At 35.0% G+C, this 14,622-nt stretch overlaps 1 protein-coding gene across 1 annotated transcript in view; it reads left to right on the forward strand.

Annotated features, from left to right (window-relative positions):
- CFAP47 (cilia and flagella associated protein 47) overlaps positions 1–14,622 on the forward strand; it is a 540,470-nt gene that overhangs the window by 224,268 nt on the left and 301,580 nt on the right. The window contains exons 34-36 of the mRNA XM_058712583.1: positions 3,334–3,336; positions 10,955–11,052; positions 11,591–11,707. Coding sequence (XP_058568566.1) covers positions 3,334–3,336; positions 10,955–11,052; positions 11,591–11,707 — 218 coding nt within the window. The remainder of the gene's footprint in view (positions 1–3,333; positions 3,337–10,954; positions 11,053–11,590; positions 11,708–14,622) is intronic.

The following is a 14,622-nucleotide window of genomic DNA, read 5'->3' on the forward strand; positions in this document are numbered from 1 at the left end:
TGGCATGTGAGGTATTTCTTGTATTCTTTTTGAAGTTAAAGTTATTGGTTGAAACTGAGTCATGAAGAGGCTTTTTTCTTTTTTTTTTTTTTAAAGAAAATCATAGAAATTAATCTTTATTTACAAGATACTGCGATATATGAGTTGTTTTGTTTTGTTTTTAAAGAAAAGTGTAGAATGAAGAGACTTTTTCTAACCTTTCATTAACTTGGATGATTTTGTATTGTACCTGATCTTTTTCATACTTAGGCAGAATGCATTCAACATTTCATCATTAATTATGGTATTCACTCTACAATTACTCTGTAGATTATGTTCTGGAATTTATATCCTTTCAGTTTTCTGGGAATTTTTATAAAGAATACTATTTAATTGTATTCTATTTAATTGTATATATTATATACAGTTGACCCTTGAACAAATGGTTTTGAACTGTGCAAGTCCACTTCTATGTGGATTCTTTTTTTGATAAATGCAGTACTGTAAGTGTATTTTCTCTTTCTTATGATTTTCTTAATCACATTTTCTTTTTACTAGCTTACTTTATCGTAAGAATACAATATATAATACATATACAAAATATGGGTGAATCGACTGTTTATTTTTTCAGTAAAGCTTCTGGTCAATACTAGGCTATTGGTAGTTATGTTTTGAAGGAGTCAAAAGTTATATACAGATTTTCAATGCACAGGGTTTAGTGCCCCAAACCCCATATTGTTCATTGGTCAACTGTATATCTATCTATCTATCTATCTATCTATCTATCTACCTCCCTATCTTACAATAGTATGTTAAATTGATTTTTAAATGCAAATTAACCTGCATTGCTGGCACAAATTCAATTTTGTTACAGTAGCTAATCTGTTTTTAATACCTTGCTAGATTAGTTTACTAATACAGTAAAACCTTGGATTGTGTAACTTGTTCTGCGAGTGTTTTGCAAGACGAGCAAACATTTCTCATAAATTTTAACTTGATAAATGAGCAGTGTCTTGCAATACAAGTAGTATGTGAGGCTGAACGTCACACAGTAACAAGTGAGCCAATGGTTCTGGAAATTCACTTTGATACACAAGTGCTTTAGATTACAAGCAAGTTTCTCAAATGAATTATGCTTGCAAACCAAGGTTTTATTGTGTTTAAAATTTTTGCTTTAGTTTACATGAGTGAAGATTTGTAATTATTTTATAGTACTTTTTAGTTTTTTGTTTTAATTTTATGCAAATATCAACAATTGTAACCTATTCCCTCCTTGTAGACTTCAAAAGAGTTTCTAGAAAATTGGAATTGCTTGTTTCTTAAATTTTATAGAATTTACTGGTAAAACTATCTGGACCTGTTATTTCTTTTGTGAGATGATTTTAAATGATTAAACCAATTCCTTAATTGTTATAGGATAATTTTTATTTTCTACTCTCCATTAAGATTATGTAACACATGAAATTAATGAATTTCATCTAAATTGCAAGAATATTAGCATAATATTATTCATAGTTTATTGTATTTGTTCTCTCATATGGAACTGCTGTGATTCTTTTTTATTTTCAATATTGATTTATTATACTTCTATTTTTTTTAAGTTTGTTTTTGAGAGAGAAAGAGAGACAGTGCAGGGGAGGGACAGAGACAGACACAGAGGGTCTGAAGAGGGATCTGTGCTGACAGCAGAGAGCCTGATGTGGGGCTTGAACTCATTAACCATGAGATCATGACTTGAGCGGAAGTCAGAAGTTTAACTGACTGAGCCATCTAGATGCCCCAGTATACTTCTTGTTTTTTTAAATCAGTCTTTGTCCATGGTAATTATCAGCTTATTACATGAGATTCTTTATTTTCTTTCTAGTTTAATGATGCACTTAATATGGAAGTTCTACCAAATATTATATACATTACCTTAATCTCATGTGGTTGATCTTATAATTATTTAGCATTCACATATCTTCATAATTCAGAAGCAAAATGATTTTTGCATTAAAGTACATATTATATTGTATTTCTAAAGTGTTTTAAAGTAATTAAAAATGCACTGTTATCTGTTATAAATGTAAGCACAAAACTCCTCAAAAATACTAGCAAATAGAATCCAACAGCATTTTAAAAGGATTAAACAAAATTACTAGGTGAGATTCATCCCAGGTGCAAGATCGGTTTAATATATACATTCCAATCAATGTGATACTCCACATTAATAGAATATAAAGAAAAATAAAAGAGACCATTTCAAAGGATACAGCAACCCCGTGTCAGGCTCTGTGCTAATAGCTCAGAGTCTGGAGCCTGCGTCTCCCTCCTCTCTGCCTCTCCCTCGCTGGCACTCTCTCTGTCTCAAAAATAAATAAATGTTAAAAAATATTAAAAAACAGAAATGAAACATTGATACATGCTATAGCATGGATGAACCTCAAAAGCATTATGGTAAGTTAAAGAAGCCATAGCACAAAAGGGCACATATTTTGATTCCATATCTATATGTTTAGAACAGGCAAATCCATGGTGACTGAAAATAGGTCAGTTTTTTGTTTTTTGTTTTTTGTTTTTCCAGTGGAAGAGAGAAGAGGGAAAGGGGGAATGACAGCTAATAGGTATGGGATTTCCTTATGTATTGATAAAAATGTTCTAAAATTAAATAGTGGCGGTGATCATACAGCTCTGTAAATATATTAAACATTAATGAATAGGACATTTGAATTGGGTGAAATTTATATGAGTTACATATCAATAAAGCTGTTATAAAACTGTATTATTTTAATCATCTAAAACATAATTTAAATAATCATGTTTATAAAAATAGTATGTGTATTTATACCTTTAATGCATGAAATGATTCAGTTTTATTTTTAACAGTCATATCTCTAATTCATAACACTATTTAGAACTATTTTAGTATTTCTGAATATCTGAAGTAATATGATATAAAAACAGGGAGAAATATAACTTCCAAGTTACAATTTAAAAAAATTTCCGAGGATGCCTGGGTGGCTCAGTCGGTTGTGATGTCCGACTTTGGCTCAAGTCATGATCTCATGGTTTGTGAGTTTGAGTCTCACGTCGGGCTTGCAGCTCAGTGTGGAGCCTGCTTCAGATCCTGTGTCTCCCTCACTGTCTGCCCCTCCCCTGCTTTTGGTCTTTCTCTCAAAAATAAAATAAACATTAAAAAAAAACCCTCCAGTCCTTTTTGGAGTTCCATATCTCTCCCCCTTTACAGTAGTCTTAAATAACGTCTTTGCCTGTTAAAAAAGAAAATTTCTGAATTTTCTCTTTCCTGATAAAGGAGGACTAAATGAGCTTGCTCCTTCTCTCTCTAAAAAACAACCCTAGACCAACACTTCTCAGGTGGTAATATGAATATAACTCACTTGGAGTTTTTGCTAAACTTTTTATGTTTTAGGAGTTTTTGTGTGGGGCCTGAAATTCTGCGTTTGTGACGAGGTTCCATTTCATGAAGTTGGTGCTGATTCACATAGCACACTTTGAGTAGCAAAATCTTGGATTATAGTAGAGAGAATAGCCTAGATCAACAGAATTAACAGCAAACTAAAAAAGCCGAGAAATCCTTGATATACCTCAACCTGTGGTAAGCTGTGGTGCGGGCGTGGTAGCAGCCTTGTGTATGAATGACAGGCTACAGGTGTGGGATCAGATTAAGAAAGTGTGGTTCTTACTTCTTTTCAACACTGTTCCAGAGGATTATTGCCATCCTGTTCACACAGACAGCCATGTTTGAACAGCAAAAATGCATGCCAAGTGCTGCTTAAGAAGTAATAACAAAGCAGTTCCGAAGTTGTAATGGGTTGAAGAAAAAGAGGTGCCACTGTTTTTCCACTCAGGGAGGTAGAAGACTGGGAAGACTTTCGTTCCATCCTTAAAATAACAGCAAAAACATATACATAACATCAGCCAAAAACATACAAATACCAAATTCCCAAATGTTTTAAGCTCCCTTAGGAAGCTAAGGTTGTAGGGCAACAAAGTAGCCTAAAGTTCAAGGAGGAGGTGTTTACAGGAAGAAATGGCATGATAACAATTGTCTACTTGTAGTAGAGACAGCTAGGCACTGATAAGAGATGAGGTAGGATGGTTGGTGAATTGGTAGATACCAAGAGTACAGTCCTGAGAGAGCATGAAGTCCCTAGGGGCCCCAGCATTAGGGAGAGTCTGCATCTTCTTGCAGGGTTTTACTCCACAAACCTCACTGGTTGCTCAGGGAATTGACTATGGAGTGAGTCTGGAGAATGTATCCCTCTTGGCATAGACCTGGGGGAAGGGCATGCAATTCACCCAATGCCTCTGTTCCCTATAGAACAAAAACAGTAATCTATGGGCAGAAGGACCACACATGCACCCATGGTGAAATCTCACTGGAGCTGAAAAAAGAAATGAAAAATAATAATAACAACACTACCAACAGCAAACCACCTCTACCCCTGGGAAAGGGGCTGAAATTCAATATGACAGTCAAGTAGAAAATCCCAAAGAACCTATAAGAAATCTCCTAGAATCAGTACAGTTTGCCATGGTTGTAGGATGGATATATAATCAGTATATAAAAATAAATTGTTTCTATATAGTGGCAGCAAACAGTTGGAATTTGCAATAAAAAAATATAAGCACTGGGTGTTATATGTAAATGACGAATCGCTAAATTCAACTCCTGAAAACAGTATTACATTATATGTTAACTAGCTAGAATTTAAATAAAAACTGTATCTCTCTCTCTCTCTCTCTCTGTGTGTGTGTAATAAAATACTTAAGTATGAATTCAGTGAAATATATGCAGAATATATATACTGAACATTAAAAAATAGTGAGGAAAGTAAAAGGACTAAATAAATAGAGAAATATACCATGCACATAGAACTGGAAGACACAATATTAAGATAATTTTTGTTGGCTTTGCCAAATTGATCTATAGATTCAATGTAACCCTAGTGAAAATCCTACCTCACTTTTTTTAGTAGGTATCAATAAGTTGACCCTAAAATGTACTTGAGAATTTTGGGGATGAAACTTTTCTGTATGGAAATGTGGTAAATACGTGACAACACATCCCTCAAAATCCTAGAAGTGTACACTACTAAGAATGAATGTTAGTGCATGTAGTTTTTTTTTTGTTTTTTTAATCAGCCACGACATAGAAGTAATCCAGGATTGAATGCAGACTGTGTCAATTGAATCTAGCTGCATTACAAATGTTTGACAACCTCGTTGAATATAATGGAGAAGAAAGGTGCTGACTAAATTGTCTTTTGAAAGCAATATCACAACTGCATACTCTAGAACTAAAGACAAAAAGATCTGTACATGCACATGATACTCTGCTTTCTTGCAGGAGTACGGGTTTGCAATTCCAAAATTATATTTATACTAGAGTTGAACAAATAAGTAAATATGTTGTCGGTAACAAAAGCCAGGTTTTTCACTCTTGAAGAGTGAAGTTAGGAATAAGGAAGGGGGGCCGCCTGGGTGGCTCATTGGGTTAAGCGTCCAACTCCTGGTTTTGGCTCAGGTCATGATTTTGCTGCTTCATGGGTTCGAGCCCTGTGTTGGGCTCTGTGCTGGCAGCATGGAGCCTGCTTAGGATTCTCTCTCTCCCTCTCTCTCTGTGCCTCCCCGACTCGTGCTGTCTCTGTCTCTCTGGAAATAAATAAATTAACTTTAAAAATTAAAAAAAAAAAAGATATAAGGAAAAGAGGAAGGTCATAATGAGTCCTTTGGTGCTGATTGCAGTTGGTGGAGTTGGAAGTAACAGTGTAACAGTTTTTGTTATATTGTAATCTATTTATTGGCTTCTAGTTAGGAGATTTTTCATGAGTTGTTTTCCTGTTATGGGTGTGATCTATCCTTAACAAGATGTTAAATCCCTTTAGAGGAATTTCTGTCTCTTCTCTAATATTGATACAAGATGACATTGGGATATTTAGAGGACATGGTCCATATCAAGTACTTCATGACTGATTCACTATCAACTTGAAAGCCTAGTAAATTGTCTTTTTCAGATTAAAGTTAGAATTGCTTCCAATTTTTAAAAAATGAGACCCTTTGCTTTTATTAAAAGCCATAGGTGGTCCACATACATTAAGAGAAGCACATTTAGGTTATAAATATTCAGTCAACCAGAAATGAGCATTTTAAACTCATTACCTTGCCTCACATCTTATATCAGATACACAGTTATTTATAGGTTTTTATCAGGAAAAAATACTTTGAAATATATAACAGAAAATGTTGTTTGCTATGTACTAGTTGAAAATTTCTAGTGATCTTTGTTTGATAGACTGATTTTGCAATAATATGCTATAGAACTCCAATTGATCAACTGTTTAATGTTGTAGCATCTCAGATGAAAACATATCAGGCACTGTTTTTGTGAAGTATCCAGGACATCTGTTGCTCCCGGGAAATCTGTCTTCCAGATGTAAAGCAATCTTGTTTTGTGAAGTTAATATACATATCATGAACATATCTTACCATAGTTTCTTCTTCACAGAAAGTGAGAGTCAAGGAATTTGAGGGTATTTGTGAAGACTGCCAGTGTTTCCCCTTGATTTCAGATAAGACATCATCTCAGACATTTAAGAATTAAGCCATTTGGAATACTTGTTTGTTGCTTTTGTTTTCTTTTCAAGTTCTTAATTTTAATCCCAATTAGTTAATATACAGTGCTATACTAGCTTCAGATGTACAACATAGTGATTCAACAACTAAGTACATCACCTGGTGCTCATCAAGACAAGTGCACTCCTTAATCCCCATCAACTACTCAACCTACCTCCCCACCCTCACTCCCCCAGCAACCACCAATTTGTTCTCTGTAATCAAGAGTCTGTCTCTTGGTTTCTCTCTCTCTCTCTCTCTCTCTCTCTCTCTCTCTCTCTCTCTCTCTCTCTTTTCTCTTTGCTCATTTGTTTTGTTTTTCACATTCTACACATGAATGAAATTACATGGCAACCAATCCTCTCTGACCCATTTTGCTCAGCATAATACTAACTCCATCCACATTGTTGCAAATGGCAAGATTTCATTCTTTTTTTTAGGCTGAGTAATATTCTATATATCACATCTTCTTTATACATTCATCAGTTGGTGGACACTTGGACTGCTTCCATATCTTGGCTATTGCAAATAAAGCTGCTATAAATGTAGGGGTGCATGCATCACTTTGAATTATTGTTTTTGTATTCTTTGGGTAAATACTCAGTAGTGCCATTACTGGATGATAGGGTAGTCTGATTTTTAACTTTTTGAGGGACCTCCATGTTGTTTTCTACAGTGGCTGCCCCAGTTTGTGTTCCCACCAATAATGCACGAGGGTTCTTTTTTTTCCACACGATCGCCAACACCTACTGTTTCTTGTGTTGTGTGATTTTAGCCATTCTAACAGGTGTAAGGTGATACCTCATTGTCATTTTGATTGTATTTCCCTCATGGTAAGTGATGATGAACATCTTTTCATGTGTCTTTTGGCCATCTGTATGTCTTCTTTTGAGAAATATCTATTATGTCTTCTGCCCATTTTTAATTGAATTAGTTTTTGGGTGTTGAGTTGTATATGTTCTTTATATATTTTAGATACTAATCCTTTCCAATTATCATTTGCACATATTTTCTCCCATTCTGTAGGCTGCCTTTTAGTTTTGTTTATTCTTTCCTTTGCTGTGCAGAAAGTTTTTTATTTTGATGCAGTCCCAAGTTTGTTTTTGCTTTTGTTTCCCTTGCCTCAGGAGACATATCTAGGAAAAAGTTGCTACGGCCAGTGTCAAAGAGGTTACTGCCTGTGTTCTCTTCTAGGGTTTTTATGGTTTCAGGTCTCACATTAAAGTCTTTCATCCATTTTGAATTTATTTTTGTGTATGGTATAAGAAAGTAGTCCAGTTTCTTTCTTTTCCATGCTGCTGTCCAGTTTTCCCAGCACCATTTGTTGAAGAAACTATCCTTTTCTCATTAGATGTTCTTTGCTGCTTGGTCAAAGATTACTTGACCAAACAGTTGTAGGTTTATTTCTGGATTTCCTATTTTGTTCTTTTGATATATGTATCTTTTTTGTGTGTGTGCTCGTACCATACTGTTTTGATCACTACTGCTTTGTAATATAACTTGAAGTCCGGAATTGTGATGCCTCTAGATGTGCTATTCTTTTACAAGGTTGCTTTGGCTGTTTGGGGTCTTTTGTCGTTCCATACAAATTTTAGGATTGTTTTTTCTAGTGCTGTGATCAATGCTGTTGGTATGTTCATTAGGGTTGATTTAAATGTGTAGATTACTTTGGATAGTATAGACATCTTAATAATATTTTTACTTCCAATCCTTGAGCATGGAATGTCTTTCCATTTCCTAGTGTCATCTTCAATATCTTTCATCACTATTTTATAGTATAGGCCTTTCACCTCTTTGGATAGACTTCTTCATAGGTATCTTACTGGTTTTTGTGTACTTGTAAATAAGGCTGATTCCTTAATTTCTCTTTCTGCTGCTTCATTATTGGTGTATAGAAATGCAACATATTTATGTAGATTGATTTTATGTCCTGCAACTTAACTGAATTCATTTATCAATTCTAGCTGTTTTTTTCATGGAGTCTTTGGGTTTTCTCTATATAGTATCATATCATCTGCAAATAGTGAAAGTTTAACATCTTCCTTACTGATGTGGATGCTTTTTATTTGTTTTTGTTGTCTGATTGCTGTGGCTAGGACTTACAGTACTATGGGATAGAAGTAGTTAGAGTGGGGCTCTTGGGTGGCTCATTCGGTTAAGCATCCAACTCTTCATTTCATCTCAGGTCCTGATCTCATGGTTCTTGAAATTAGCCCTGTGTCAGGCTCTGTGCTGACAGTGTGGAGCCTGCTTGGGATTCTCTCTCCTTCTCTCTCTGCCCCTCCCCTACATGTGTGCTCCCCTCAAAAATAAATAAATAAACAAACATTTTTTTAAAAAGAGAAGTAGTGAGAGTGGATATAGCTGTCTTGTTCTCATCCATAGAGGAAAAGTTCTCAGTGTTTCCCTTTTTAGGATCATGTTAGCAGTGCGTTTTTCAAAGATGGCCTCTATTATGTTGAGGTATGTTTCCTCTAAACCTGTTTTGTTAAGGGTTTTATCATGAATGGATATTGTTCTTTGTCAAATGCTTTTTCTGCATTTATTGAAATGATCATACGGTTCTTATCCTTCATCTTATTGTTGTGATGTATCATACTGATTGATTTGCAAATATTGAGCTACTCTTGTAACCTATGTAACACAATGATGTGTTCATTGATATAAGTGGGGTACTAAAGTCCCTTACTATTATTGTATTATTGATCAATTCCTTTATGTTTATTATTAAACTGTTTTATGTATTTGGGTGCTTTTGTGTTGGGTGCATAAATATTTACAATTGTTTTATTTTTTTATTGCTTCCCTTATTCTTATATAGTATCCTTATTTGTCTCTTGTTACATTCTTTGTTTTAATGTCTAGTTTGTCCAGTACCTTTTGGAAACTTTTTAGAAAAAAGGCAATCTCTCATTCAACATAGCAAAACTTTCTGATGTTTATGTCACCGTTTTTTCCTCCCTAATATAGGACAATCTTTAAGATATTTACCACATATCGGGGCGCCTGGGTGGCGCAGTCGGTTAAGCGTCCGACTTCAGCCAGGTCACGATCTCGCGGTCAGTGAGTTCGAGCCCCGCGTCAGGCTCTGGGCTGATGGCTCGGAGCCTGGAGCCTGTTTCCGATTCTGTGTCTCCCTCTCTCTCTGCCCCTCCCCCGTTCATGCTCTGTCTCTCTCTGTCCCAAAAATAAATAAATAAATAAATAAATAAATAAAAAAAGATATTTACCACATATCTAGATATTTTCACTTTGGTTTTAGTCTCAGTGTAGCAGTCATCTCTGTAACTGACCCATTCCTTTCATTACCCCTCCATCTTCTATTAACTTTTATAGATAAATTCTGGTTTCTTTAAGCCATAAATCTCCAACCCTTTCCACATACTACCAAATCTGGATTAATTTCTTCAACAGTTAGGGAAACTGGCACCTAAACTTTAGAGTTACAGGAAACCTCATGCCTTCTGAGTCGCCTTCCCCATGTTGATGATCATTGATCAAACATTTGAATGCTAGGGTACTCAAGAGAATGACTAATGTTGAAATACTGGAATGTTCTTCCATTGCTGTATGGTAATATATTCTTCAGAGTTCTTCAATTAGAAAAAAGGGACCAGGGGTGCCTGAGTGGCACAGTCAGTTGAGCATCTTGATTTCAGCTCAAGTTATGATCCCAGCATCATGGGGTTGAGCCCCACGTTGGTCTCCATGCTGAATGTGGAGCCTGCTTAAGATTCTCTCTCTCTGTCTCTCTTCCTCTGCCCCTCTCCCCTCCTAGCTCTCTCTCCATATCTAAAAAATAAAAAGCAACAAAATAAAAATGAAGAAACCAGTTTTCAGTTGCTTATAAAACCCTACAGATATATTTCATGTGTTAAGCTTCTGAGTTTTATATTTTGCCTTTATTTGCAAAATAGTATTTTTTTCTTTTTCAAGCAAAGGCAATTTTTCTTACTGTTGCTCAAATTTTAATAAGATAGCACTTATGCTTTTTTCCCCCACTTTTCCCATTTTTCTTTTTTCATCAGTCCATTTTCCTTTTGAAGGAATAGAAAATTCCAGATTATTTCCCTCTTCTTTTGTGTGTCACTTTGGAAGAAAATCTCTCAAGGACTGTGTTTCCTTGAAAACCAGAGAAATAAAGCCAGGCACATGTTCTCTTTTCCTTTATGTTTGAACTGTCCACTAAATATCTCCATAGTGTGAATGATTTTGAAAGCATTTCTTTTCTGTAATGTCTGTCAATTTTAAATATATTCTGCATTATACAGTGATAAGATCAGAATACATTTAGACAGTACCATAAGTTATCTTTCTAGAAAAGCAAAACTAATGTTATATTTACTCTCTTTTGTGACAGGAGTTATTCCCTCTGAGAGATGGATAGTAAATTTTGACCAGGACCTTTTAGATGGCCTTGTTTTTGCAACACAATTGGGAGCCTATTGTCCATTTTTGGTAAGAGTCATTTTTATGCAGAATGGTATTTATTATTTGAAAGAACTTAGTAATTAAAATTCAAAGTATTGTCTATAAGCTGATTCTTTTAAATGTTTTTTAAACATTTAAAAAGTCACACCTGAATATGAATGGCTAGTATTCTATTTTTGTTTATTCTGTTATTTTGATTGTGATAATCTATTTCCAGATGTTAATATTTAAATGATTCTTTGCTAGAGGCACCTAGGTGGCTCAGTCATTTAAGCATCCGACTTCAGCTCAAGTCATGATAACACAGTCCATGGGTTAAAGCCCTACATCGGGCTCTGGGCTGATAGCTCAGAGCCTGGAGTCTGTTTCAGATTCTGTCTCTGTCCCTGTCTCTGTCTCTCCCTCTTCTCCTCCCCAACTTGCACTCTGTCTCTCTCTCTCAAAAATCTTAAAAATCTTTTAAAAAATAAAAAAAAATAAATGATTCTTTGCTAAACTAAAGAGAACAGTTAAAAAGCAGTAATTTTTATTCTATTACTAAAGATTTGATTGTTGTCTTTTCAAGATTGAGTCACATCTTATAAATATGTATACACAACCAAAAAATTCTGAACAGTATCTGCACAACTGCCTGATCATTGTGAATGTACTTCGTGAAATTGGCTTTGACACTGACATACAGGTGGGTGCCTTTATATCACACATTCCATAAGTATGAGTTTCTTCTTTTCATATTATTTTCTAGTCTTATTACGTATGATTGGAAAATAAAAATTGTATATTTTTAGTTTATAAAATGTGATTTTTGTAGGTGTACAATGTGATGATTTAATATACAATGTGAAATGATTACCACAATTGAGTTAATTAACACATCTATCCCCTCACATACTTACCATTTTGTGTGTGTGTATGTGTGTGTGGTGAGAACACTTAAGATCCAACATCTCCCCATTTCCCCCATCTCCCTCTGGTGGCAACCACCATTCTACTCTCAGGTTCCATGGATTTGACTTTTTTGGATTCCACATACAATTGAAATTAAAAAAAAAATACTTGCCTTACAGTGTCTGGCTTATTTTACTGAGCATAATGTCCTCCCGTTTCATCCATGTTGTCACAAATGACAGGATTTCTTTTTTATGACTATTCCATTGTAAGTATATACCACATTTTCTTTATCTATTCATCCATCGACAGACAGGTTGTTCCAGATCTTTGATATTGTGAATAATGCTGCAATTGAACGTGGGTGTGCAAATATCTCTGAGATGCTGATTTCATTTCCTTTAGATATATATCCAGAAATAAGGTTGCTGGACCATATGGTAGGTCTGTTTTTAATTTTTTAGAGGACTCCCATACGGTTTTCCATAATGGCTATATAACAAGGCACATATCCATCAACAGTGTGCAAAGATTCCCCTTTTTCCACATCCTTGCCACTGCTTCACCTCTCTTTATATATATATATATATATATATATATATATATATATATATATATATATATATTTTTTTTTTTTTTTTAATATATGAAATTTATTGTCAAATTGGTTTCCATACAACACCCAGTGCTCATCCCAAAAGATGCCCTCTTCAATGCCCATCGCCTACCCTCCCCTCCCTCCCACCCCCCAACAACCCTCAGTTTGTTCTCAGTTTTGAAGAGTCTCTTATGCTTTGGCTCTCTCCCACTCTAACCTTTTTTTTTTCCCTTCCCCTCCCCCATGGGTTTCTGTTAAGTTTCTCAGGATCCACATAAGAGTGAAACCATATGGTATCTGTCTTTCTCTGTATGGCTTATTTCACTTAGCATCACACTCTCCAGTTCCATCCATGTTGCTACAAAGGGCCAGATTTCATTCTTTCTCATTGCCACGTAGTACTCCATTGTGTATGTAAACCACAATTTCTTGATCCATTCATCAGTTGATGGACATTTAGGCTCTTTCCACAATTTGGCTTTTGTTGAAAGTGCTGCTATAAACATTGGGGTACAAATGCCCCTATGCATCAGTACTCCTGTATCCCTTGGGTAAATTCTTAGCAGTGCTACTTTGGGTCATAGGGTAGGTCTGTTTTTAATTTTCTGAGGAACCTCCACACTGCTTTCCAGAGTGGCTGCACCAATTTGCATTCCCACCAACAGTGCAAGAGGGTTCCCGTTTCTCCACATCCTCTCCAGCATCTATAGTCTCCTGATTTGTTCGTTTTGGCCACTCTGACTGGCGTGAGGTGATATCTGAGTGTGGTTTTGATTTGTATTTCCCTGATGACACCTCTCCTCTTTTTTGATAATAGTTATTTTAAAAGGTGTGAGGTAATATCTCCTTGTGGTTTTGATTTATATTTCCCTCATGGTTAGTGATGTTGAACACCTTTTCATGTACCTATTGGCCATTTATATGTTTTCTTTGGGAAAGTGTTAGTTGACTCCCTGTTCTCATATTTTGTAAGATCTTGCTGAAATGTGGAATTTGAAATATGACTTCACAAAAATCTACTGGATATTTTGAAATCTATATAATTAATGTATATCCAGCTGTGTGTGATAAGAAGGTACCTCTAAAGATAGCTCCAGTTTTCTTAAACCCTAAGACTGAACTTGAGTGATTTAGTAACACTACTTAAGCTCTAAGAATTAATTAAAGGAGCAAAGTTGTTTGAATATAGATGCATTATCATTTATTAATTTAGCTAAAAAAACTTTCACTTTGGTTTTAAAATAAATATACATGTAGAGATCGCAGTGGCAATATATATTTCTACGTTTGGATCTCCAAGTTCTAATTCCATCTGGCTTTTTACATCAGGTTCTCATCAGTAATCAAAAAGATTATATGCTTACTATTTTTAAGCTCTTTGTTAGAGTGATAAAATAGTATAATAAATGATTTCTTACTTTGAAGAATATACAAAGTCATTGGATAATCTAGATATATACATATTAAATGATAAATAACATTCTACTCATGTAATTGTCATAAAATGAAAAAAATCAAGTGTAGAATTCAGATAAGGAAGAGATCAGTATGATCTAGATTGATCCATCAAAGACTATTTGGAGAAGGCAGTGCTTATTTGGGTTCTTGAAGGGTGGATTGGATCTGGATTGGTAGTGGTAAGAGAGGAAGGAGTTTACTCAGAGGAAATAACATAAACAGAATGTCAAATGGAATATTTGACATACATTAAGGAAATTCTGTGAACAGATTCCTTAGTTGAATTTTGGGATTAGAAAAAATCAATATAGGTATATATTGGGATATTGGATGTCAGCATAAAAAGTCAGAAGTTTACGATGGGGTATTATGGGCATAAAGATATTTGCTTTCATAACTATGGTCGGAATGGACTTGATGGGAGAGGGACTAGAGATAGGGAACACAGACCAATCAAAATATAATTTCATTTAGTCAAGGTGAAAAGTGTTTTCTCTACTCATGACATTTAAATGGAAACTTAAAATAATAAGCTGATATAGGAGACATTTGAGATTTGCTAGTTCTTGTTAACAGTCACAAAAGATGGGCACAGAAGAAAGACCATTACAACTAACTCTTGAGTTTTCCGTTCCATGATGCAAGAGAGATTG

Source organism: Neofelis nebulosa, chromosome X (assembly GCF_028018385.1).
Source record: "Neofelis nebulosa isolate mNeoNeb1 chromosome X, mNeoNeb1.pri, whole genome shotgun sequence".
Lineage (NCBI taxonomy): Eukaryota > Metazoa > Chordata > Mammalia > Carnivora > Felidae > Neofelis > Neofelis nebulosa.